At 51.5% G+C, this 26,848-nt stretch overlaps 2 protein-coding genes across 6 annotated transcripts in view; one reads left to right on the forward strand and one right to left on the reverse strand.

Annotated features, from left to right (window-relative positions):
- The first annotated feature begins 31 nt into the window (after positions 1 to 31).
- Positions 32 to 16,598, forward strand: NUDT1 (nudix hydrolase 1). Of its 2 annotated transcripts, none has more exons than XM_010596259.3 (4): positions 32 to 325; positions 2,339 to 2,596; positions 16,057 to 16,202; positions 16,426 to 16,598. In XM_010596259.3, exons 2-4 carry the CDS (start codon positions 2,445 to 2,447, stop codon positions 16,596 to 16,598), a joined length of 471 nt encoding a protein of 156 aa, XP_010594561.1. In that variant the 5' UTR covers positions 32 to 325; positions 2,339 to 2,444. The 2 variants fall into 2 exon arrangements, with proteins under 2 accessions (XP_010594561.1, XP_064152034.1); XM_064295964.1 differs by having other exon boundaries at positions 33 to 325; positions 2,432 to 2,596.
- The window catches only part of SNX8 (sorting nexin 8), a 63,767-nt gene continuing 50,585 nt past the window's right edge, over positions 13,667 to 26,848 (reverse strand). For all 4 annotated transcript variants that reach the window (XM_064295960.1, XM_064295962.1, XM_064295963.1 and 1 more), the window contains 4 exons: positions 23,869 to 23,937; positions 22,374 to 22,520; positions 21,878 to 22,027; positions 13,667 to 19,263 (listed from right to left, as the gene is read on the reverse strand). In XM_064295960.1, the coding sequence (XP_064152030.1) occupies positions 19,150 to 19,263; positions 21,878 to 22,027; positions 22,374 to 22,520; positions 23,869 to 23,937 (480 nt within the window). In that variant the 3' untranslated portion in view covers positions 13,667 to 19,149. The remainder of the gene's footprint in view (positions 19,264 to 21,877; positions 22,028 to 22,373; positions 22,521 to 23,868; positions 23,938 to 26,848) is intronic.

Here is a 26,848-nt window from a genome sequence, read left to right on the forward strand (position 1 = left end):
TGAGCCGTCGGAAGTTCCCGGTCACATTTTTGCGTCACTTCCTGCGCGCGAACCGCCTTTATACGCCCGCCAAAAGCTGGTGGTGGGGAAGGTAGGCGGGCGGGGGTTATGGAGCACCTACTCTATGCGTAGTAGGGCAGACCGAACCCGGTTGCACGACTGTGGTCTCATCCTTCCCTCGAAAGGGACCACAGTTCTCAGGTGACTCCAGGCGGGGGCCACAGGGCTGACTGTGGGGCTGACCCTGCCCCTGACATTAGGGGACTCTCCTAATTCTAGAAGCCGTAACCCGCGTGGGATTACTGGCGCCGCGCTTTGATCTTCGGTGAGTTACTTAGCCTCTTTGAGCTTAAGTTTCCTCCTCTGAGGCTGGAGAAGTCAGGTCTTAATTCATAGACTTGTTGGGTCCATATAACGGGATAGTTTTTGTAAAAGAGTTAGCACGCTGGCTTGTATATGCCAGCCAACCAACCAGTTGCCATGGAGTCGACTCCTATTTATGGCGACCCCACGTGTGCCAGAGTAGAACTGTGCTCCACAGTTTTCAATGGCTGATATTTTGGAGTAGATCGCCAGGCCTTTCTTACATGGATACTTACGTTGGACTTGAAGTTAGTAGCCAAGTTCATTCACTGTTTGCACCACCCAGGGAGTCTGCCTGATACATTGTTGGTGGGTGCCATGGGGTCGATTCCAACTCATAGTGGCCTTATGTTACAGAGTAAAATGGAGCCATAGAGTTTCCTCGTTTGTAACCTTTATGGGAGCAGATCTCCAGGTATTTTCTTCCACGGAGCCGCTGGGTGGGTTCGAACCACCAAGCTTTCGATTAGCAGCTGTGCATTTAACCATTCTGCCAGTGTATGTAGTCAGCAGGTAATAAATGCTAGTTGATGTTAGTAGAATCATCTTCATCAAAGTTTGCTCAGGAAGTCAGGGTTTGGGGCATGAGCAGGTCAGTGTCAGGACAGAGGACACAGGCCTGATGACAGGCACAGCTTGAGACCAGGGAGACTCCCTGACCTTCCACCTCCACCAGAAACCAGATGAAGATCCCTTTTATCCAGAGCTTCCACCCGGTTTGTTTAGGTTCAACTCTGCTGAGAATTTGCATCAGGGCTCCCAACTGGTTTGTTCGTGTTCAAGCCCTGGTGAGAATTCACCCTTCCACCCCAGATACATTGAACCTGGACCCACAGTTTAACACAATCCCCAGGTGATTCTTAGGTATAGGTAATTTTGAGACCCATACTCTACTAGTGATTCTCAGAACTGGTCCCTATTCAGCAGCATTAGCATCACCTGGGAATGTGTTAGAGCTGCAGATTCTCAGCAGAGGGTCAAACCTACACTACGCCGTGCTTTTATCAGAAACCATAGCTTCCAATGAGTTCCATCTGGGTGTGATCACAGAGTAGGAGCCTTGAGTTCCATAGACCCCAGGCCAAGAAGGCTTGGAGAGGGAGGGACCAATGGGAAACTCGTCCTGGTCCTCCAGCATTTCTCCAGCGTCTTGCCTCCAGCAGCGACCCAGGCAGTCATCACCCTTAGCATCTTCTTCTGGAGTATGCAGTGGGGGGCCCTTGGGATTTCAGTGCCCTCTTGGGTACCAGGTCCCAGAGCAGCAGTGGTTCCGAGCAAGGTAACTCCTTCATAGGAGGGAGGCCCAGTCTTGCAGAGTACACATGCCCCGTTCTAAGCCATGCTTTTTCCAGGATTTGGAGCCCGCTGCTGCAGACAGCCAGATCTGAGTACCCCAAAGAAGCCTGGGGTAGTGAGAAGGCCAAGGTCACAACCTGACAGGAGAACAGTTGCATTCACTGTAGGCTTATTTTGGTGCCAGGCAGGCATGCGGGCTGGTCCGCCCTCCTGCATGCAGCTTTGGGTTCCAGGGGTGGACTCAGGAGCAGGAACAGTCCTCTCAGGAAAGGTCATGTGTCTACTGTACCTAAGAGAGTAAGGAATGGGAAAGGGAAGATGGAGCTGGCCCTGACTGCTGGAGGTTGGGCACTTATGCTGTGGCGTCTGAGGGCTAGCCCTGTTTCTAAGGAGCTCTGGTGGCACAGCTGTTAAGCACTGGGCTGCAAACTGAAAGCTTGGCAGTTTGAACCTACCCAGCAGAAGAAAGGCCTGGCAATCTGCTTCCATAAAGATTACGCCAAGAAAACCCTATGGGGCAGTTTTGCCCTGTCACATGGGGTCACTATGAGTCAGAATTGACTCAATGGCACCCAATAACAATAGGCCTGTTCCTACCTCCACTTACTCCTCATGCCATCTACCACATGGAACATGGAGAGGCTAGGAATTACCACCAGCCTTCCCTCTTGTCTTCTAGAGTGCATTTCCCTCCTGCCTGCCCACCCTCTTCCATCCACACACCATCCACGCCCAATCAAGGCTTGACACAGCCATCTTGCCCTTCTCATAGACTGAAGGGGACCATGGGCGCCACCAGGCTGTATACACTGGTGCTGGTACTGCAGCCCCAGCGAGTCCTGCTGGGCATGAAGAAACGAGGCTTTGGGGCCGGCCGGTGGAATGGCTTCGGGGGCAAGGTGGAAGAAGGAGAGACCGTTGAGGAGGGGGCCAAGAGGTAAGCGGTAGGTAGGTCAGACCAAAGACCCAGTTTCCGCACAGGGTAAGAATTGAAGCTGTAGAGCCAGACCTCTGATTTCACCACATAGAGCTCTGTGACCCAGAGCATGTCTTGTCACCCTTAAGTCTTTCTCAGTTTTCTCATCTGCAAAATGGGAATAATACTATGGATCTTCCCCTTTCCCTAGACTAGTAAGTGGCACAAGGCATTACTAGGTTGTTGTTAGGTGCCGTCAGTCGGTCCTGATTCATAGTAGCCGTGTGTACAACAGAACGAAACACTCCCGATCCTGCACCATCCTCGCAATCATTGTTATGCTTGAGCCCATTGTTGCAGCCACTGTGTCGGTCCATCTCATTAGGGGTCTTCCTCTTTTTCGATGACCTACTTTACCAAGCATGATGTACTCGAGGGACTGGTCCCTCCTGATAACATATCCAAAGTGTGTGAGAAGAAATCATGCCATCCTTGCTTCTAATGAGCATTCTGGCTGTACTTCTTTCAAGACAGATTTGTTCGTTCTTGCGGTAGTCCACGGTATATTCAGTGTTCTTCTCCAACACAATAATCCAAAGGATCAATTCTTTGGTCTTCCTTATTCCTCCAGCTTTTGCATGCATACTAGGCAATTGAAAACACCATGGCTTGGGTCAGGCGCACCTTAGTTTTTAAAGTGACATCTTTGCCTTTTAACACTTTAAAGAGGTCTTCTGCAACAGATTTCTTGACTGATGCTTCCGTAGGCATTGATTGTGAATCCAAGTAAAATAAAGTCCTTGACAACTTCAATATTTTCTCCATCTATCATGATATAGCTTATTGGTCCAGTTGTGAGGATTTTTTTTTTATAATTTTTATTGTGCTTTAAGTGAAAATTTACAAATCAAGTTAGTCTGTCACTCAAAAACCCATATACACCTTGCTACACAGATTTTTGTTTTCTTTATGTTGAGGTATAATCCATACTGAAGGCTGTGATCTTTGATCTTCACCAGTAAGTGCCTCAAGTCCTCTTCATCTGCGTACCGCAGGTTGTCAATGAGTCTTCCTTCAATCCTGATGCTACGTTCTTCTTCATTTAATCTAGCTTCTCAGATTATTTGCTCAGCATACAAATTGAATAAGTACAATAAAATGATACAACCCTGATGCATGCCTTTCTTGACTTCAAACCACACAGTATCCCCTTGTTCTGTTCAAACAACTGCCTCTTGGTCTGAGTACGGGTTCCTCATTAGCACAATTAAGTGTTGGGGGATTCCCATTCTTTGCAGTGTTATCTGTAATTTATTGTAATCCACACCATGTTTTTGCATGGTCAATAAAACACAGGTAAACAGCTTTCTGGTATTCGCTGCTTTCAGCCAGGATCTGTCTTACATCAACAATGATATCCCCTGTTCCACACCCTCTCCTGAATCTGGCTTGAATTTCTGGCTGTTCCCTGTCAGTGTTTGCTGCAAACACTTTTGAATGATCTTCAGCAAAATTTTGCTTGCCTGTGATATTAATGATATTGTTCAATAATTTCTGCGTTCTGTTGAATTGCCTTTCTTTGGAATGGATACAAATATGGATCTTTTCCAGTTGGTTGGCCAGGCAGCTGTCTTCCATATTTCTTGGCATAGATGAATGAGCACTTCCAGCGCTGCATCCCTTTGTTAAAACATTTCAGTTGGTATTCCATCAGTTCCTGGAGCCTTGTTTTTCACCAGCGCCTTCAGTGCAGCTTGGACCTCTTCCTTCAGTACCATCGGTTCCTGATCATATGCTGCCTCCCGAAATGGTTGAACCTCAGCCAATTCTTTTTGGTATAGTGACTCTGTGTTCCTACCATCTTTTGATGCTTCCCGTTTCGTTTAATATTTTACCTGTAGAATCCCTCAGTATTGCAACTTGAGGCTTGAATTTTTTCTTCAGTTCTTTCAACTTGAGAAATGCTGTGTTCTTCCCTTTTGATTTTCTATCTCCAGGTGGTTGCACATTTCATAGTAATACTTTATTTTGTCTTCTTCAGCCACCCTTTGAAATCTTCTGTTCAGCTCTTTTCCTTCATCATTTCTTCCTTTTCTTCTGGCTACTCTTCATTTAAAAGCAACTTTCAGAGTCTGTTCAGACATCCATTTGGTCTTTTTTTTTTCCCCCTGTCTTTTTAATGACCTCTTGCTTTCTTTATGTATGGTATCCTTAATGTCATTCTACATCTCGTCTGGTCTTTGATCATTAGTGTTCACTGTGTCAAATCCATTCTTGAGATGGTCTCTAAATTCTGGTGGGATATACCCAAGGTCATACTTTGGCTCTTGTGGACTTGTTCTAATTTTCTTCACTTTGAACTTGCATATGAGCAATTGATTGTTTCATGGTTGGCCCCTGCCCTTGTTCTAACTGTGATATTGAGCTTTTCCATCATGTCTTTCCACAGATGTAGGCCATTTGATTCCCGGGTTTTCCATCTGGCGAGGTCCACATGTATAGTCACTGTTTACGTTGTTGAAAGAAGGTATTTGCAAGGAAGAAATCATTTGGTCTTGCAAAATTCTGTTACGCCATCTCTAGCGTTGTTTCTATCACGAAGGCCATATTTTCCAACTGCCAATCCTTCGTTTCTAACTTTCACATTCCAATTGTCGGTAATTATCAAGGTATCTTGATTGCATGTTTAATCAATTTCAGACTGCAGAAATTGGTAAAAATCTTCAATTTCTTCATCTTCAGCCATAGTGGTTGGTGCATAAATTTGTGACATAGTTCTCAAAATGATGGCTTTATTGAATTAAATCATATCCTGTAAAGTAACAAAAATGGTTATAGTAATAGTACCTGAGTCTTAGGATGCTTATGAAGATTAAATGAGAAAATACACATAAAGGATTTAGAACAGTGTGTGTCACATGACAAGTGCTGAGCATGTGTTAGCCGCCGCTGCGTGGTGTCTTAGCTGCTCGCCAAGGGGCTGATCAACCCCTCCATTTCTTCATTCACTCAGTGGAGCTGATGATGGTCATTTCTGCTTAATCCTTTGGTGCACACAGTCTCAGTAGTTATTCATCAACACGACCAGTTTCCCACGGGACAGCAGAGAAGCCCAGAATCACGCTGACCTCTGACTGTAGCCTCTGCGCCGCTCTTGCCCCTCACAGGTTTCTTGGGATAAAATAAGATCATGTATATAAACATTGCAGAGCACTACACAAATACTAGCTGCCATTAATGTTATTTTCATTCTGGAAAAAATTAAGGCAGCCTTAAGACAGCTTTCCCTGGAGAGAAGAACAAGTCCCCAGACAGGTACTAATGAAGTTTCTGGAGAGGTTGGAGCCCACTAGTTGTCAAAACATTTATATCTCGATCCACAGGAAGATTTATGATCAAGTGCACATTCAGATATAAATATATAACTAAAAACTAAGTTACATAAGATAAATTATGTCACACAAATACCACACATGAGAGTTTTAAAGAACAGAAATTTATTTTCTCATAGCTGTGGAGTCAAAAAGTCCAAATCAGGGTTTCAGCCATGTCGGTGGCTCTGGACGTTTCTGCGTTCCTTGGTTCCTTTACTTGAAGATGATTTTCACGTGGCGTCTGTCTTCCCCCATGTGTGTCTCTGTCTAATCTGTTCTCTTATAACTTAGAAGTTATCCTCACATATGATCTAATTAACGTAACAAAGAAACCCCTGTTTCCAAACAGGATCGCATCCACAGGTACAGGGGTTAGGCTTCCAACACGTCTTGTTGGAGACGAAACTTAATCCATGACAAATACCCTTACTACATAAAACAGTAATATTTCCTATTTTAATATAAAGTAGGAAATACTGATTTTGAAATTAAGATTTTTTTTTAAGTAAAACGCTTTTCTAATGGTGGAATATATATATATAGCAATACATTTGCCATTTCCATGTTTTTGCGCGTACGATTCAGTGGCATGAATTACATTCCGCACGTTGTACAGCCTCCCCACTATCCATTTCAAACTTTTTCATTGTCCTTCACAGAAACTCAGTGTCCTTTAAGCAGTATCTCCCCACACCCCCTCCTACCACCCTAAACATTTTTATCTGCCCGCCAGTCTCCTCCAGGTCGCTGGCAGGATGCGCTGCTGGGTCCCAGCCCTGAGTTTGGAAAACCCTGCATGAAGTTTGGGCGTGAGCCTTACCCCCTGAGTCCTGGGCCCAGCAGAGCTGCCAGGCTGACATATTTGGTCGTTCATCTCACAAGTTGACAGTCGGTATGACTGGCCCTGTGCTGGGGGGTGCAGCTGGGAAAAGTCCAAGTCGGTGGGAATCCATGTCCAGACATGGGGAGTGTGCAGAAGAGACAGAGGAAAATCTATAGGAACAGGTCGGCCCCCGGGTCAGCTCTGCCAGCCATTGCGACGTCTGTTTTATGGAGATGCCAACCACTGGAATGTCCATCTGCTTTACAGAGACTGTCCACTTGGTCGCTGGTTATCTAGCACCCATCTGCAGAGTGTTGTCACGTCAGGCACTGGGCACAAGGCCGGTCACAGCCTTGCCATTGGGCTCTATCTCACCTGGCTACAGGCCCAGGGAGTGGTGTGCATAAAGGAGTCTGTGCCAGTGGTCTGGGGGCATCGGGGAGAGGGGGGAGCTCACCTGCACCAGGCGGAACTCCCCAAGGCCCTGACCTGGTTGGAAGGGGGCCTGGTGGAAAGGTGGAAGGCAGGAAAGTAGGTTCACTAGTGCCACAAGGTGAAACTGGGGTTTGTGCCCAGGAGTTGGGTATTGCTGAGGGTGAGTGGGGGCAGGTAGGCTGGGCGGAAGGTCAGTAAGGGCCTGAAGGGCAAGACCGGGAGTGGGGATGGCCCAGAGGATCCTTGAGGGGGCCATTTCAGCACCTCCCTGCCCTCAGAGAAGAAAGGAGAAATAGAGCAGCAGGGACACACCCATTCAGAGCCTGGCTGACTCAAATGCCCAGGTAGCTGGTTTATTTTTTTAGGAGCTGCCTGAGGCTCTAAGGAACCTTCTCTCCTGCCCTCTACACCAGACTCCTCTCTGGAGTGAGGCATAGGAAGGATCACGTGTTAGGGTGGATTTCCCTCAGTGTGAGGTGGGGGAGGAAAGACAGGTGCAGGGCAGGAAGCTTGTAATTTCTACCCCAAATAGGACCTGAGTCCCTGTGGTCTCTTCCCTCCATGCCACACCTGGGCCAGCGCCGCAGCCTCGTAATGTCCCCTTACTGCCATCCTGCCCTCTGCATCCAGTCCCCGGGCTGCAGTGACCTTTCCAGAGTCTGATTCCTCTCCCTCTCTGTTTGTCTCTGATTTCTCCCAACTTCCCTCCCTCCCCCCCCTCCCCGACTCCCTGCCTCCCTCCCTCCCCGCCTCCCTCCCTCCCTCCCTCCCTCTCTCTCTCTCTCACACGCTAAAGCTTGAGTCTTCTTCAAGTCTGTCACACACACACTAAAGCTCAAGTGTTCATGTTTTTCACTGAGCTATCTGTCTTAATAGCTTTAAGACACTTTAATTGTGTTTGATGAACCCATCAAGCCCCTGCATGGTCTGGCCTCGTCCCTCCCTAGCACCTTCCCGTCCCTGCCCCCTCCCTCCACACTTCAGCCGCATGGAGAAATTTCTTTCTGTCCTCAGCCACACTGAGCTGTCTCCTACCTCCAGACCCACAAACACACAGCTCTCTCTTCCCACAACACTTCCTGCCTCTTCGTCTGCCAGCTCCTCCTCGGCCTTGGCATCTGAGTAGGTGCCAAGCCCCCCACCCCCGTTATTCTCGATAAATGTCCTGTTAGTTTCCTTCTTTGGGCTCTCACCTGTTGTAGGGTAAAAAAAACATCACCAAGTTTAAAAAGCAAAAAAGTTTTATTCAGCAAATGTTCAAAAAGGCAAAAGTGGGAAGCGGGCAAGCATGCTGCCAGAGCCATGTCTGCCCGAGTCCAAGGAAATACACAAAATAAGCACAAATGGGAAAACGGACAAGGACGTTGCCACAGCCATGTCTGCCCAAGTCCAAGGAATGTTACAGAATAACAAGAGTGGGGAAACAGACAGGCAGGCCGCCACAGCCATGTCTGCCCAAGTCCAAGAACATTGCAGAGTCATCAGTATAAACACTACAAGATGGCAAAACCATTGAAAGCTTCACCCTTTCACAGATAGGCTAGAAACTGTGATCCTACATTTTGAGCTGCCTTCTTAACTATCAATGGTACAGGTTGCAGTAACAACAGTCAGGAGGGTCCTCGCTGGCCCAACAAATTTTCCATTCATTAAATGCTAATTGAAGGTAAGAGTGGAAAGTCTTTTGTGTTCTGGCTTCTGTGAAAGCATCCCTAAAAGATATTTTCCAAGATGATCCTATCTATTGTCTTTATACCTCAGGGCCCAGTTGATGTGTCCCTGTGAGCCCTCTCAATGCCCAAGGATGGAATAATGATTCCAATATTTCTAAATCACACCTTTTCTAAATGATTTGATGACCCCTCTCTTCTGTCCTCCCTCAGGAGCACTCCTCGAGGCCAGGACAGAGGTGTTTTTTAAGTCAAGTGTTTACTACAGTAAAACACATGTGGAAAAGTGAGCCCCTCCTTATCCGTGAACCTTGGAGAAGGGGTGCCCCTCTGTAACCAGCACGTGGGTCACCAAGTAGGAATCCGGCACCAACCCTGCCCTCCCTCACCGTGCACAGGCTTTGGCCTGAAACAGCATATGCGTGGGGCACGTGCGATGCTCTCTTCTGCCAGCTTCATTACAACACTGCGAGATTCATATTGCAGCTTGTAGCCGTGGTTTGTTCATTCTCCCTGCTATGTGAACACTTTCTCTCTTTTCTTGGTGGGCCTTTGTGTAGTTTCCAGTGTGCGGCTACTTCAAGCAGGACTGCTGTGAACAGTCTTACTCGTGACTCTTGGTGCCCATGAGTGTTCTCTAGTGTGCCCACTTACCTAAGATGAGAAATGTAGGCATTCTGCTTTGGATACTGGCCAGCATCTTCTCTAGTAGCCATACTCATTTAAGCTCCCACAAGGGTGTGTGAATTCTGGTTCCTGTGAACCCTCGATCTGTAAAAACCTGCTGCTCTGGAGTCGATTCCAACTCACAGCAACTCTGTAGGACAGAGGAGACTGCCCTATAGGCTTCCAAAGCTGTAAATCTTTCTGGAAGGAGAGTGCTACATCTTTCTCTCACTGAGTGGCTGGTGGGTTTGAACTGCCAACCTTTTAGTTAGCAGCCAAGCACTTAAACACTGTGCCACCAGAGCTCCTTGAATCCTCAGTAGCACTTGGTATTTTTTTTTTCGCCATGCTGGTAGATGTGTGGTGATACCTCACATGTGTGTTTGTTTCCCTGATGACTAAGGAAGTTGAGCAACTTCTCAATGGCTAGGGGCCATTCGGATGTCCTTTCTGTACTGTGGCTGCGTAAGTCTTTTGCCTGTGTTTTTTTGTTTGTGTGTGTGTGTGTGTGTGCGCTTTTTCTTACTGACTTGTAGTTTTTTATACCTTTTAGATGCAAGCTGTCAGATACATGTATTGCAAATTTCTTCTACACTGTAGCTTGCCATTTTACTCTTAATATTTCATAAACAAGTTTATCATTTTACTGTAATCCTATTTATCATTCTTTATTATATGGCTAGCATTTTTTACATCTTTTTAAAGAAATCTTTGCCTATCCCAAGCTTATGGAGATATTCTCCTAAGTTTTCTTCTTAAGAGCAGATTATTTTACTTTTCACATTTCGATCTACAGTCCATCTGGAATTGAGTTTTGTGTATGATGTGAGGTAAGGATCAAGATTCCATATAAATATTCAATGACGAAAAAACTGTTTTCCCCACTGCACTCCGGTGTCACCTTTGTCATGAATATATGATGTAGAACCATGTGTGTTTTCTTGTCCAATGTTTAGCCAATGCCTGGTACAGGGTGGGCCCTAAGTATTAACAGGTGGGTGGATAGATGGATGAATGGGTGAGTGAGTGAGTGTACTGATGGGAGAGTGGAGGTATGGATGGATAGAGGGAGGGATGGATTGGTGAATAGATGCATTGATGGGTGGGTAGGTGGGTGGATAGATGAATGAATGGGTGGGCGAGTGGATGGATGGATGAGTAGGTAAGTGGATAAATGGATGAGTAGGTGGATGGATGGATAGGTAGGTGGATAAATGGATGGATGAGTGGATGAATAAATTTAGCAGAGCTGTACCACACCTGTGCTGGGCACTGGGAATTCTGAGATAGATGAGACGCTCAGCCCCCAGGGTGCTCACTGTCCAGCAGCCACGTCGCCTGCAGCCTCATTCCTTTGTCCCTGATCTCATCGCAAATCATAGAACGGACAAAAAACAGATGATTTTTCTTGTTGTTCAGACCTTTTTGCTTAATTAGATCATTTCCTCACAGCTTTATTACAAAGGTTTTAGTTATCCTTTTAGAGGCTAATCATGCTTTGCACTTTGGAGGCGTCCTGCAGGGCACTCTTCAGCACTTCATGAACGCAGCTAGGGTTGGGCAGCTAAAAGGCCTGCATTGCAGACCAGAGCTCAAGGGCTTCTCGTCTCGGGTGGCCTGGAGTTCCTGTTTGGCAGTGGAGCCCCGGAGACAGTCTGTTCTGTCTTGGTTTTCACACTCTGGGCAGTGGGCCAACGGGCACTGTCCTCACCATTCTGTGGGGCCTGCATACAGCAGGACAGACCTCACACTTCGGGGTCAGAAGCCACGCGCCAAGTGCCAGACACTCCAGCAGCCTGGCCGAGGCAGCTGTGTACACCCAAGGCACCATGCAGACTCCCAGACAGGCCTGGGCTAACATTGAGAAGCCTTCTCTTCCAGGCTCCCCTTCTCTCCAGAGCCCCTCTCCTCCCTATGGTCTACCCTCCTCTGCATTGCTTCCCCTTCTCCCAGGGACTCCCCTTCTCTTTCACCCAGTGTCACTGGTGCCCAGCCCAGTGTTGGTATGTAGGATGCAGCTGAGGGCAGGGACCCACTGATGACTGCTGTGCCCTCCATTGTAGGCATGAGAGCCTGCTGCCAACTTCTAGGCTCCCTGGATTTCTGACACAGGAGGGACAGGATCCATTGGTGAGGACAGAGTGAGACTGGAGGCCCAGGGCTCTGGTGGTCCTTGGGGAGGGCAGCCAGAGCCACCTCGGCACACCTGAGATGCTGCGGGGCCCCCTGCCAGGCCAGTATGGCCTCTGATGTCCAAGAAAGGGCCACAGGAATACATCCCAGTGGGCAGGGCTGGGCCGGCTTCATTTGGGCCCTGGGGATCACTTGGCATCAGGAGTCACGAGCCAGGTGAACACCCCCTCCTGGCTCAGTCACAGGGTGGGGTGGGGGCCTGAACGAGGGGTACCCACTCCTCCTCTGCCTCCTCCTGGGGATCTGGGGGTCATGAGGCCAAGTAGGGTCTGTGGTGTGTCTCGAAGGTGAGCCATACCTCCACTCTCCACCTTCTTCACTGTTTCTGACACCAGCAGTTTCACTCCCCTCCCCCCCAGCACTGTAATTCTTTGCAATAACCACACAGAACTTACAGGTCATACTGAGTTATGTAGTTTATTAGGAAGTAACAGGCTGCAACTCAGGAGCAGGAAGCACATAGGCAAGATCTGGAAGGATCTCCCAAAGCGGAGAACACATCCCTCCCTTCTTAGTGTAGGCCAGTTGTCTCAGCTTCTCTGGGCTGTGCAAGCAGGCAGCCCCTTCTCTTCGCCATGCACACCCCCTCTCAGCCGCACAGGCCTCTCGGCGCCTCAGGACAGGACGCTCTCAGCTGTGCAGGGCCTCTGTGTCTTCAGCCTCACTGCTGTCAGCCTCTCCACTAACTGGCCCAGCTCACAGCCAGTGCAGCAGCTTTCTCAGCTCTTTTCACTGCTTTCCTTGAAGCAGCTTTCCGCCATCACCTCCAACTGTGCCCCAAGGCTCCTTCCAGGCCTGTTGCCATCTTCAGTTTAAAAGCCCTTGACCTGTGTTAAAAGTTCTTTTAGGAGGTTTTTTGCTTCATCTCCATTCTCTCTTCTGGCCTCTAAAAACCACTATGGGGCTGGCTGCTTATATACTGAAACCTGCAAGACTTGGAACTCAATAGGACCGCCTTGTTTCTCCAGGTCTCACAGCTCTTCCACCTTTGACAGGTTGTAGTCTTCACCACTTTTCTGTTGCTATCAGTGGAAAATATTTGAGTTTTCCTTCTCTGACAGGTTTTCACCTTAGCAGGTTCTGGTTTTTGCAGGTTTTACTGTTTTAGCAACTCCTTGTAAATTTCAAGGCATGGCCCTCCCAGCAGGACCACAGGCTGACCAATCCCCACAGTGGACCACAAGTCACTCAATTTGCATAGTAAACCTGCCAATCCCTGCAATGTCCATAAAATAGATCAGTCACAGGGCAGACTGCAGCCCAGGGCTAAACAAAAAAGTATCAAAATCAACTTGTTGGTGCTTACCCAGGAAGTGTCAATCAACCTGGACAAAAAGTAAAAAATCCTCTAGGGTAGAAAACTAGGGCAAAGGTAACTCCTCAGGGCTTAGGGGGAAAACCTCCGAAGCTGTTTTTCAAAAAAAAAAAAACAGCAAAAGACCACACAAAGGAACTCATTTCAGCACAGCCTCCTGTGTTCCACAGAGGAGGAACCTGGCGGCCACCCAGGAGGCCTGGGAGCAGACCTGCCGGGCCTCCCCGCCTCCCCCAGCCCCAGTAGCACTTGGCTGCTCTGTGTCTCTGTTGAATTTATGACTCATCCTGGGGCCCGTCTGCCGGCTGTGGAACTGAGCATCTAGCGATGACAATCAGACGCTTAGCGCAACTGCAACACTGTCACCGCCGTCTGTCTAATTAGCCCTGCCTGAAATGGAGCTTCAGCCTGCCACCGAGGAAATGATATTTCATACACTGCCATGTACTTGGGGAAGATTTAAAATTAGTCCAAAAGTTCCATCAGTGTGTGGCTTTTTAAAAAACGAGATCAACCAGCCACTGCCAGAGAGGCATTGAGGGCCCCCATCAAGAGCATCTGTTGCATCTAATTGGGGAGCCATTTACATCCTCCAAATAAAAATACACACACCAATTTTTTACATGAATCTAATTTTAATTAACCATCTCAGTAAATTCCAGCTTCCCAAATATCACTTGGATATATACATTCCAAATTGGCAATGTTGTTGTTAGGTGCTGTCAAGTTGATTCTGATAATGGCAACCCCGTGTGACAGAATCAAATTGCCCATAGGGTTTCCTAGGCTGTAATCTTTACGGGAGCACATCCCCACGTCTTTTTCCCACGGAGCCGTTGGTGGGTTCAAACCGCCAACCTTTCAGTTAGCGGCAGAGTGTTAAGCCGTTGTGCCACAGGGCTCCTTGAATCACCAACAGGTGGAAGCATTTCCTCCCCAGATCAAGGTCAAGGCAGGGTTTAAGCATCACTTTAAATAAGACCATTACACCTAATGATTTTTTTTTTTAATGAGCAAAGTGGCTTCCCTGACTCCTTATTAGAGACACGGAAAGTAATCCTGCATTGTGTGTCTCTAGCATAACTTGGAGATCAAAGCTAAAACAATTCTTTTTACATACAACTATAAATGGTCAGACAATCAGAATATTTTAGCAGAAATAAAAATAAACACAGGGCAATGGGGAAGTGAGAAACCCCTCTAAAGGAAGAAACAGACTCTGGTTTCATAGCCGCAGCGGCTTTTTGACCTCACAGTCCCCACAGAGTACCGGGCACATAGTAGGTCTTCCAGTAAGTGTTTGCCAAGTGATTGGACAAGAACCGAAATGAGCACGATAAGCGATTTATTCAGAGGGAGGAAGTCTGCAGTACAAAGTTTATCTACAAAGATGCTCATCACAGGGTTTTCCATGATAACCAAGTTTACATTTTGTTAATATGTGATACCCATCAGTAAGGAACCCAGTTCCTTGAGGTGTAGAGTATCAGCACCCATCTATTGTTAAATGGAAATTTTTTTTTTTTAAGTTGCTGCCAAGTTGACGACAAGCCCATGTGCATCACAGCAGACCTGTGTTCCATGGGGTTTTCAGTGGCTGATTTTTCAGGAGTAGACTGCCAGGCCTTTCTTCTGAGGTGCTGATGGGTCGATGTGTACCACCAACCTTTCAGTTAGTAGCCAAGCACTTAACCATCTGTGCCACCCAGAAACTCCTGAGTGGAAGATATGGCTATAAAGTCCGTATAATGTGTTTGAAGTTTTTAAGGAGTCAATCAGAGGAGAAAGACCAGAGGGAGAAACACTGAAATGTTAACAGGGTTTCTGACTGGGTGATAAGCTCATGGGTGTTGTCTTCCTAAAAAAATTTAAAAATTTTTATTTTGTCTTCCTAGATTGGCTTAATTGCCCCAGAGTTTCCAAGGAGCGGCTGGTGGATTTGAACTGCTGACATTTTGGTTAGCAGCCAAATGCTTAACCACTGCGCCACCAGGAGCCCATATAGTTTAAAAAGCGCTTGGCTGCCAAGTAGTGTTTCCTCAGGTGGCCCAACAAAGCCTCTGACCACCCCACCCCCAAGCACAACTGGTTTATCTGGTGGCGAAAGTGTCGGAAGAAAGGGCTAGAAGGGGGGCCGCAGCAAGGCAGGCCCAAAGCACACGACTTGTGTGATCAACACGTGCGTGACATGGAGCAAAAATTAAAACAACTCCTGGAAAGACGCTAGACCTGTGACTGACTTCTTATACAGCAGTTTAGCTTCATTAGTAAAGAACGCCTGCCTGGACCATTGTGCTCTTTTAAAGAACTATATGGGATCAAATTCACAAGGGCAGCTGGAAAGGTTGGCTAGGAAGCTTAGGGGGCAGTGAGTTTATGTTAATGGGGGAGGAACAGTTCAGAAAAGGAGGATGAGGATAGTTGCCCAACTTGAAGAATGTAATTAATGTTACTGAATTGTACATGTAGAAGTTGTTGAATTGGTGTATTTCTGCCAAGTGTATTATCAGCAACAACAAAACCAGAATAAGATACAACTTCAAAAAAAGAAACCTGTGGCTGACACTGCTCTCTGAGAAAGTATGAGGCTGCCCTTATGAGACACACAGGCTTTCAGACAGGGCCTGGGAACAGGGAACTCCACAAATATCGCGGGACTAGGCGGTAGTCCCAGTCCCAGCTCGTCACTAACCCAGGAGACCCCAGACCAGCAGCTTCCCTTAGCCAAGCCTGGCCTGTCATGCATAAGTAAAGAGTGTGCTGTGAACCCACACCCTCCAATCTCCTGGTGGGCGATTCCCAGCCCCTCCCAGAACCTTAGAGTCAAAATCAGAAGCTTTAACAAGCTCCCCAGAGAATTCCATTATCAATGAGTGGCCCCCTGGAACCACAGGTACAAACCCTCCACCCTGTGGTCCCCCAGTGCCTTTCCAGGGTTTTGTGTGGCCATAGGCTGGGCACCTTGCTGTAACTGACAGCTTCCTTCCACCCGTCCCACCCCCTAGGGAGCTGCAGGAGGAGAGCGGCCTGACTGCAGGCACGCTACACAAGGTGGGGCAGATCACCTTCGAGTTCGTGGGCAGCCCCGAGCCGATGGACGTCCACATCTTCTGCACCGACCACGTCCAGGGGACACCCACAGAGAGCGACGGTAAGTGTCCCCCTCCCGTCTCAGGGGAGAGAACTCCGGGGGAGGGGGGGCTGGCAACCCACACCTGGTGGGGCTCACCTGAGCCTGGTCCATGGGGCCAGCCGCCCCATCCAAACAGCCTGGGAACCCACCTTGTTCTGTACAGTGAGGAGCACGGGCATGAGGACTGGGCAGGAAGGCGTGTCATGCTTCTTACACAGGGCTGGTTCACATCTCTCTGCAGAAATGCGCCCACAATGGTTCCAGCTAGATCAGATCCCCTTCAACGACATGTGGCCTGACGACAGCTACTGGTTCCCGCTCCTGCTCCAGAAGAAGAAGTTCCTCGGACACTTCCGGTTCCAGGGCCAGGACACCATCGTGGCACACACACTGCGCGAGGTAGACCAGCTCTAGGGGGGTGCTCGCTGCCTAGTCTGGAGAGTTGGAGTCAACGGGATCAGGGGGCTGGGCCGGCTCCTCTTCCTTGTTTGGCACACAATCAGATGAAAAGGAAAATAAATATCTTGATTTTTGAATTAAGCGTTCTTCACTCGGCAGCACCAGAGCCGGCCCAGTCCTGTCTCCAGGAAGCTGCAGGCCCGTGCTCTGAGTAGCCTGTGCTGGGCTGTGACCGCACTACCCAGGGCAGGAGCAGGACGGGAGACCTTTCCAGCTGCCTCTGGTGCCTGCTGTGGACAGATGTGCCTGTTGTGGACAGGTGGTGCAGGTAAGCCAGGTCCCAGGTGTGGCATGTGCATGCACCACTGGGTTCCAGCTGGCATCATGGGGGCAGCTAGAAGGCACGTTTGTTCCTGTCTTACCCACCTCCACCTTTTGTGACACTTCCTCTTTGTACAGTTGAGGAAACTGAGGAGGGGTGGTTAAGGTCTGGGTCAAACCCAGGTCTACTGCCACACCAGCCAGCAGTCCTCCCCAGAGCCCAAGGAAATGGGGCCATTCTGTTGCCAACCCCCAGAAAGGGGCAGGCTACCCAGTCACCGAAGCCACGTACAAGCTCACCAGGCTTTCACAGATACACATGACAACGGTCCATACAGGTTTATTGGCAGACATCTCGGAATGTAGACCACAGTAAACAACGCCAGTTCCTTGGGGTGGTAACTGACTCCTGCGGTCTGATAAAGTGCTTCATACATAGAACCGAAGGACCCAGCAAAGCACAAGGTAAGGCCTCAGGCAGGGATGGTGGCAGCTCCACGGACCAGGGGCTTCAGAGTGCTTCGAGCAGACAGAACAGGCTGACAGCCCCTGCCCGGCAGGTGCTGTGCTCTGTGGTTTCCGTGCCCCGCAGTGTAGTGGGACCAACTGGTACTTCCCAGCCGGATGCCACCTCAAGGGGGCTCGGACCCCGTGGTGAGGACACCAGTCAGGTCCAGGCAGGGAACTCTGTCCTCCCAGGCAAGGGGGTCTTCCATGCTCAAGGCCTCCAGCTCGCTGCCCGAGGGCCCTACACAGCCATCTGACTGAGCGGAGTACACAAGAGCACACCCTCAAGGACCCCTCTGGGCACTCCGGGACTCACAGCCACAGGTGCTGTTAGCAGAAACCCCCGTCTAACTGCAGGGCCCTGCAGCTGCTGGGACATCCTGTTGTCACTGGAGAGCCTCCTGTGAGAGTCCAGTGGCCCAACAAGAACCCTCTGGAGGCTCTCCTTGGCCAACAAGAGCCGTGGACTACTCAGTGGGGCCCAGCGAGGAGCCCAGGCTGTCCAGCTGGGGAGAGAGGCTCTGCTCGTTTGCAGGAAGACACAGCAGTGACACACACTGCCGAGGTGGAGAGTCAGCCTGAGCCACTGGAGAACCGCTCTATGTCCAAGGAGACAGTAGCCCTGGAGGACAGCCAGTCCCCTCCATAAGCAAGTTGGGGGGAGGGGACAGGGAGGACTGTCCTCCTTGTCCCAAAGAAGGGGCACCAGGAACTCAGTTTAAAAGAGAGGTGGGGCACAGCAACATAAGGCAAGAAGGCCTGGCTGGCACAAAAGGGACCTCCCTCTGCACCCCATCCTCAGCTCTACCTGCCTTGGTGCTGATGGAGCTGACACCAGTGCCGGCTGCCAGAGGGGTAGAGAGGGGTGCACAAGGCACAGACGGCCTCCGGCAGGTGGACAGACAAACAGGCTGGGCTCCCTTCATCCTGCATATATTGGGGTCAGAGTGTGTGCGTGCACACGTGCGTGTGGGGACTTGGACACACCAGGGCCTGAGGGTAGTCAGCAAGAGTGTCTTCACTTTCTCCATCTTGCTGACACACATGCACACTCACACATGAATGTACACACTTATGCACACATGCATGCACACTCACGCACTCACAGGCACCCTCCACATGAAGACTCGTGCACACCTGCACTCATGCACACTCTCAACACAATGCCCCCACACACAAGGACGAGTGCACCACTGCCTGCCAGGTGTGCCAGTCAGTCTGATCAACTACCAGCTCACTGACGAGTTCCGGGTCAGCACTGCCATCTCCTTCCCCAGGTGCAGGCCTGGCCACAGCGTACGCCCCATCCTCTATGGGACCTCAGCCCTCCTCCCACCTGCTCAGCAGATTGGACCCCAGAGGCGTCTCCAACTATGAGCCCACTGCATCCAAGGCACCCCCTCAGCTCTCCCAGGTGCCATGTGCACAGCGAAAACTATCCTCCACCCTGCCCGGGATGTTAGGACAGAAACCCCACTCCAGGAACACCGGCACTTCTCAGCATTGAAGCAGTGAGCTGAAGGACGATGTGGGGAGCACGGCCTCCAGGGACTGTTGGAGGAGGCCGACCAGGCTCTGCAGCTGTGCCCAGAGGCCTCAGGAGGCGGGTCCTCACAGCCAAGACGCCGCCCCACCTGTCCACAGGTGACCAGACACCGAGGGCACCAGGTGTTGGGAATTAAACAGGGACACGCCGTTTGGAAACACATTTTAGTGGGGCCTGGGGAGTCCGTGGGCACTAGCGAGGGAGCAGGCAGTCCTCCTGGGTGGATCGGGGCAGCGTCAGGGTGCCACTTGGTCCTGCAAAGAGGCAGTGCAGCTTGGGCTTCAAGTCGTTCCACACCTTGCTCATCTGAGGAGGAGAGAGAGGCACAGTGAGACAGGCGAGCAACCACACGGGTCAGCACGCACTGCTCTGTGTGCAAGGCCACACTGGGCTCAGGGGCAGGGCACTCAGGTGGACCCCGGCCACCACTGGGCTGTGTCACCTTCCCAGGCTACTTACTATCTCTGGAGCATAGGAAGATGAGCCAGGACACAAGCTTCCAGAAGAAGGGCTGATATGTCCTCCCACGCCTGTCCTAACTAAGGGCAGACCCCTCACAGATGAGCCCACTACAGCACAATGGGAACAAGAGGGGACAGGAGTGCATCCTCAGCTACCACACCCAGCACCAGGGCACAGACCAGCTCTGCATGGATGTCAGGAGACGTCACCACTGGACCATTCCCACCGCTATCTGTGAGCCTGGCGTACCCGCCTTCCAGATGGTGCGGGAGCGCAAACACCAGGGCGACATCCGCCAGACGAGCAGCAACAGGAGTGAACTGGCCGCCGGCACCACACAGGCCATAGGCGTGAGGATGCTGGAAGCTGTGTGGTGGGGGCACTAAGCCAATGTCTGTGGAACTGGGGTCCACGTGACAACAGGGAAGCTGAGGGTGGCCCAGGAACGGGCTGGTAACCCAAAGTCACCGGAACCCAAGTGATGAGACGAGGACCATGAGGGCTTGACAACAGGCCTTCTAGAATGAAAGAGGTGACCACATGCCCATCATCACACATCATGTGTTCTCTGTCACTGGCAGGTATCCAAACCCTTCACCTGAGATTTCTCCACCCATGACTGCTCACCACCTATGCAGTCTTGCCTCCTAACACTTGTCTCTGTCACTTCCCCTCCTGCTCACTGCCGCTGCCTTGGCTCAGGCCTGCCGTTCCCAAACTCTGCCTGCAGGCACTCCAGCACCGTGGTGAGCTCACAGGGACTGTGGGGCACCTTACACTTTCCAGGGAAACTCGGTGACATCTGTCAGACCTGACACCAACTACCACTGTTATCTAGAGCTGACGACTCAACAAACAAAACGGTTAGACATTACTTTAGGCTGAGGGGTGCTGTGAAGAAGTTATTGAGGTAGGAGGGGCACCATAACCTCAACAGAGTATGGGAGCTTTGAGACCCAGGCCATCTCTGTTTCTCACCTGGTCCTGTGGTCCTCATGTCCCAAAACACACATGCACACTCATCTGCTAAAGTCCAGACCCTGCATCCTAGCCCCAAAGACAGGCTCTGCATCCTGGTTCCCCCATCGTCTGCTAACACCCCTGGGGGTGCTAGCCACCCTGACCCAGGTCCACTCTGGCCACCAACCTGGTCAGCTGTGATTATCCCCCCATGGGTTTGTTGATCTTCACATCTACCCCGTGGCCCAGCCTCCACAGCGGCCTGTGCTCTGTGTGAGCTATGGGAACTGCGTTCATGCCACACACTGCTGACAGAAGGCTCTCCTGGCCCTCCAGGCAGCAGTGCTTGCCCATTCTCCAGACTGGCCCATGCCCACCCCCATCATCCCCCGCCCGTGCACCTTACAGCCCTCCTACTGAAAGAGGTTGGAATCCTCTCTTTCACTGGCCGCCTGCCCTCTCTGGGTTTCCCACTAGTCTGGGCAGTCCTTGTTGGCAGGCTTGGTGTCATTCATTCCTGCTCCTGGCACCAACCACAGAACTAGCAGAAAGTGGGCATCACATTCATCCATTACCCAGAGCATTCCTGCGCCAACCATGGACAGTGGCAGGGTCAGACAAACAGCCATTCCACAGAGAGGAAGGCTGAGCCCCAGAGGTCAAAGGCCTCGACCAAACCATGAAGCAGCCCTGATGGCCCCAAAGGTGCAGGCAGAGACGGGACTGACACAGTCTGAGCTGTCTCAGGGGGCTGGAGTTGGCCCCCAGCAGACGTGTCTCCTCTTAGGACATGGCTATGCTTCCTGCGTGGCCAAGAGGCCTCTGTAGTAAGTGAAAAACCAGGGAACCCAAGACAGCATCTCAGAACACAGAGGTGTCCGGGGCAACCAGGCAAGGGTCACTTCCCAAGTATTTCTTCAGCCCAGGCCAGCGGTATGCATTCTGAGACATCTGGCCAGGGACACAAGTGTTGCCATTTGAGAAGAGAGAGCAAAAGCCAGAGAAGGCGTGATAGCCATGTGGCTCCGGACGCCTGCCAGGCAGGATTATCGTGGCTCAAAATGTCTCAGGGCCACTCACAGTGCTTCTTCTTATCTGAATGAACGAAGCCGGCCAGGGGCTTTCAGGAAAACAGCTGGTCTGTGGGATTCCCTAAGTCAAAGCCCATCCCACTCTCTCTTCCTCACAACCTTGGGGGTCCAGAAATTCCATGTTTTACCTCTGGCTCCTTGAACTCCTCCAGAAGATCAGAAATGGTTTCTTTGTAGCCCCCTCTGCCCCCCACCCCCTAAGAATCACAGGGACAACCTCACAGCTAGAATGCTGGCTACGCGTGAGACCTGAGGGCAGAGCGAGAGCCACGCTGTGAGGTCCCACGCTCACTCCAACTCTGTTAGCTTTCTAAACTACCTTTCGGGGCCAGCAGCAAGGGCTGCTCAACTGGGAGGAAGGGCGAGAAAGGCCCTGGCCAGGAGGGTGGGAGTAGAGGGAGACTCGCCTCCTTGTGGCCCTGGATCTGCGAGTTCACGAAGGCCCCGAGGATGTGGGAGGTGAGTGGCAGGTAGGCGTGCACCAACTGCGTCTCCTGGTGCAGGCAGTACAGGGAGAAGTGGTTACGCAGCTCCATTGTCTGGATGGCGTTTTCTTGCTGCAAAGAAAAGAAACTCCCTGTACCTGGCCCAGCAGGCAAAGGGCAGGACCAGCACCAGGGCCCAGCCTCAAGCCCCTTCTCTCACGCCAACCCTTAAAAACTGGGCATTTTGAAGGCGCCGAGCACTCTGAAGGCCCTGAGCAGGGAGAGAACCAGAGAAATGGACTAAAACGAGCCAGGAAACGCGTCACTTGGGCATCTCTGTCTCCACTTACACCCACATGTGCTCTCAGGCCCAGCCTTGTCACTGGCTGCCCGGCAATCTGTATTCCAGAAGCCAACCGCGTAGGCCCCCTGCCCCAGGCTGACCCCGGCCGCCGCCCCCTCCGCCCCCCAGAAGCACCTCCACTATGCGTGACTCCAGCTGCTCCACGGCCTCAGGCTCCCGGCTGTGCGCGGCGCTCACCATCTGCCGCTTCATGAGGCTGTACTTGTGCAGCGCCCGCTGGTGCTTGTGCAGCACGCCCTTCTCGTGCCGCTCGCACAGGTCCTGGGGGAGGAGCGCGCTCAGCCGCCAGCCCCGGCCCACAGCCGCCCTCCTCCCGCTGAGCCTCCTTTAGACTCCTGCCCCCACCTCGGCAGGAAAACCCCCTGAAAGGAGAGAGGCAGGAGGAGGCGGGAAACAGCATCGAGCGGGTGACATGCGCACCCGCAGAAAACGGCTTAAAAATAAATGCTATTAACGCCCCAGCAGCATGAGAAGGCTTTTCAGAGCTTTTCTTCTTTAGAAACCAACGTGCGCACCCCTGCTCGCTTCATGCTCAGGAAAACGCTCCTGAACGGCGAGCAGCGTGGGTGTTCAGGCCCCGCGTCAGCCCAACGAGACGCACATCGGCCTAATCTAACACGCTCATTCGCACAGTGCCTTACGGTACAAATCCGCACTGGGGCAAACCAAAAACCACGGAAAACAAGCTCAGTTTAGAAGGGAAAAAAAATAAGCAACGGACACAGTAGTTTTCCATTTATAAAACAAAAAAAGTATAACTAGGAGGACTAGGATGTTTCTGGACCTCAGACCTTGGACATTATCCAATTTCCAGAAAGCTAGTGTCCTTCTGGGGCCCCGGGATAATGCAAATGGCTAATGGGATCAGCTGCTAACCGAAAGGCTGCAGGTTCACGTCCACCCAGAGGCGCCTCAGAAGAAAGGCCTGGTGATCTACTTCTGAAAAGGCAGCCGCTGAAAAGCCTGAGCAGTGCAGTTCTACTCTGACACACACAGGGTCACCGGGAGTTGGAATCGACTTGACAGCGGCTGGCTTGGTGTTTTGGTATTTGGGGTCCCGCCAGGAGAAGGAAGACTATTCCGCTCCAAGGGAGATGCACTGGAATTCACCTGGGCACCCACCTGGACACCCTCCAGGGACCCCAACCAGAAATCCTGTGGACAATACTAGCCACAGAATCACAGAGGTGGGACCTCGGATGCCCCCTTGCTGTCACCCCCCTCAACCGAGGAACCTTCTGGAAGGCCCCGTGATGCCTGGCCAGTCCTCCTTGAGCATCCCACCATCTGTCTCCTCAGGAGGTTCCCTGCACTGAGCTGAGGCATGGTGTCTTGGGACCCCACCCGCTGGAGGAGGCATCCCCACTATTCCCTGCCCCATCCATCATACGCTTGGAGGGAGCAACGGTATCAGCAACCCTGACCTGGGCCATACCCCTACTCTCAGGGCCCACCCAGGGACCCCACACCAGAGAGACTACAGCCCATCCCAAGCCGTCTCCCTCGCAGCACTGGCTTCCCTCCTTCTCTGTCCCCCGGGAGTCACCCCTGAAAGATATGAGATCATTCCCCAAAGGTCAGCCCCAAGACACGAAGCAGCCAGACCCACCTTATAGGACTGGAGCAGATCCAGGAAGAGGTTCAGCTTCTCCACCACATCGCTCTCCTCCTGTTTACCCTGCAAACAAGGGCTCATTAACAGCCTCCCACCACCAGCCAGCCCTGCAGAAGAACCTGCCCGGCAAGACAGCGCCTCCAGGCAGGCAAAAACTAAACCAAACCCATCGCCGTCGCCACAATTCCAACTCGTAGTGACCCTATCAGACAGGGTAGAACTGCCCCATAGGATTTCCAAGGAGCATCTGGTGGATTTGAACTGCTGACATTTTGGTTAGCAGCTGTAGCTCTTAACCACTACGCCACCAGGGTTTCCTCCAGGCAGGCAAAAAAACCCAGAACCCAGTGCCGTCGAGTCGATTCTGACTCATAGCGACCCCACAGGCAGGCAAAGCAGCCTAAAACCCAGCCATCTCATGCCTTGGTCTCAGCAAGGACAGCTGTCCACTCCAGCTTCAGTTGCTCAACACCGTGTCTGCTTTCTAAGACCACATTGTGCCCCTCCCACATCAAGGAATCTGTGGGGCCTCAGACCCCCCAGCAGCTGTACCCAGTGCCACATGTAACTGGAGTTTCCATTTGGAGCTGGGAGCTGTGTTAATTAAAGAGGTGACAGATGGAAGGGAGCTCGCTGGAACTAACGGGGACGTGTTACTGAAGTGACTTCAGTCAAAGGAAAAGCAGCAGGGAGGGGGACAAGGGGACACAGCCTGCAGCCACAGAGGAACAAGCAAAATGAAAGATGCAAGTTGAAGAAGTGAACGGAAACATTAGTGCTCATGCTGATACAAGGAGACGGAAGGACTACCTATGGCCCCCTGCAGACTGGGTGCAGGACAGGGAACCAGTGCAGGCAACAGAGGGATGAAGATGGACTGATGGACACACAATGAGCCTACCATGGGCGTCTGAGTCAGAGGAGGCTATGCCCATGGGGTAGCCCGGGGGAAGGGGGACCCCTGGAATAGCAGAAAAACAAGCACTGCCATTGGAACCCCCATGGCATCCTTGGAACAACCTCCCACGAGGCAGCCTGGCCAGGCAGACACCGCCTGGGGTCCACCCTGTCCCACAGGTGTGCACCTGGAGCAGCAGCAGGAGGGAGACGCACCAACCCATGCCATCCACACCAGCACCAAGGCTTGGAACAACCTCCCACAAGGCAGCCTGGCCAGGCAGACACCGCCTAGGGTCCACCCTGTCCCACAGGTGTGCACCTGGAGCAGCAGCAGGAGGGGGATGCACCAACCCATGCCATCCACACTGGACCAGCACCGAGGCTTGAACCGCTCCCGAGTTATGAACATCAGGTCACTGCTGGAAGTGTCCACTGACCCAGAGACCAGCTCCACTGGAGACAGTGAGTGATGGAAGAAGAGTAGAAGGTGCAAATCTCCCCACACCCCATCAAGGACAGCGATCGGGGCCATGATCCACCCCTTCCACCATGCACTGCTCCCGGGAACAGACAAATGCCGACCCGGGAGGCTGACCACACCTTTCGTGGTCACAGTCAGGACCAACACCAGTTTCCTCAGAACATCCTCACATTACACTGTGGTCACCACCTCTGGCCTCACCACGTCCCCCGTGGGCACCAGACACCCGTGGGGCACCTCTGCCCCAAGCACAACGCACCTCCTCAGGGACGCTGTGCCCCCTCTCACCCAGTGTGCTGACTGTTCCAACGTGAAAGTTCATCACAGAACTGCACGGCAGGTGGGTGCCGGTGACAGCCCAGGTGGGTGCCAGTGACAACCCAGGTAGGTGCCGGTGACACCTCAGATAGATCCAGTGACAACCCAGATGGGTGCCAGTGAGGCCCAGGGGGTGCTAGTGACAGCCCAGCTGGGTGCTGATGAGGCCCAGGTAAGTGGTCGTAATGACCCAGGTAAGCACCAGTGACAGCCCAAACAGAAGCTGGTGATGACCCAGGTGGGTGCCAGGAAGGCCAAGGTGGGTGGCAGTGACAGCCCAAGTAAGTGCCTGTGGCAGCCCTGGTAGGAGGAGGCAGAGACTGGGAAGTTTCACGGCAACACGAGCCCAGACTCTCAGATGGCCCTGCGAAGCCCCTTGGACTCCAGGCCTCAGGCCAACTGGCTCAGAGGCTCCCCCAGCCACACCAGACTACAGCCACAGCCAACCCACCTGTGTCACCAGGAAGTCACAGAAAAACGACAGCTGTGTGACAGGTTTTAAAAACTCAGAAAGGAAGATACCAGGGGGCCACAGATACCCATGTCCCCACCTTACTGGGCAGAAGAGAGGCTCCCTCCTTGGCCTAACAGAAGAAGAGCCTTGGGCTCCTTCTTTCTCACGCGATTTTTCTACCAAGTCCAGTTTCTGGTTCGATGCCACATAGGACCCTAAGCCATCAACGTGTCTGCCTTCAACTAAGGCAATCATCAAGGTGCCGTGAGGAAAACAGCCCCAACTCCTAGTCTCACTCGTCTTCCCCTCCGATTTCCTACAGCTCGAACACTCCCAAGTCCAGCGAGGAATACTCAGGAAACGGAGCCGCGGCACTGGGAGGAACCTCAAACTACAAACTGCAACCACATCAGATGCCCGGGGCCTCTCTCCCTCTTCAAGCAGAAAACACAGAATCCAGATCTAAATCAGAAGAGATTTTTGAAATCATCTCTTCTGGAGACTTTTACTTTCTCCTCTGCAGGAGCCGGGGGGCTTCTTGGGCCCCTGCTGGGGCGCTACCTGGGAAGAGGGTACTGAGTGGGGCAAGGGTCCCTGCAACCTGAACTGCCTTATTTTACGTTTCAGAGACAAGAGCCCTCTAAGGTTTCAATGAGTTCTTTAAAATGTTTACAAATGACCTAGTTGGTCCCCTTATTTATTTGTTTAGTTTTATAGATTTATTTTCAAAGGGCAAAACACTTGGAAGACGTAAATACAAGCCCAGCAGAATTGCTCTGTCAAAGTCAGCAACAATACAGGCTGCCTTCTCACTTCCAGAC

The sequence above is a fragment of the Loxodonta africana genome, chromosome 12 (assembly GCF_030014295.1).
Source record: "Loxodonta africana isolate mLoxAfr1 chromosome 12, mLoxAfr1.hap2, whole genome shotgun sequence".
Lineage (NCBI taxonomy): Eukaryota > Metazoa > Chordata > Mammalia > Proboscidea > Elephantidae > Loxodonta > Loxodonta africana.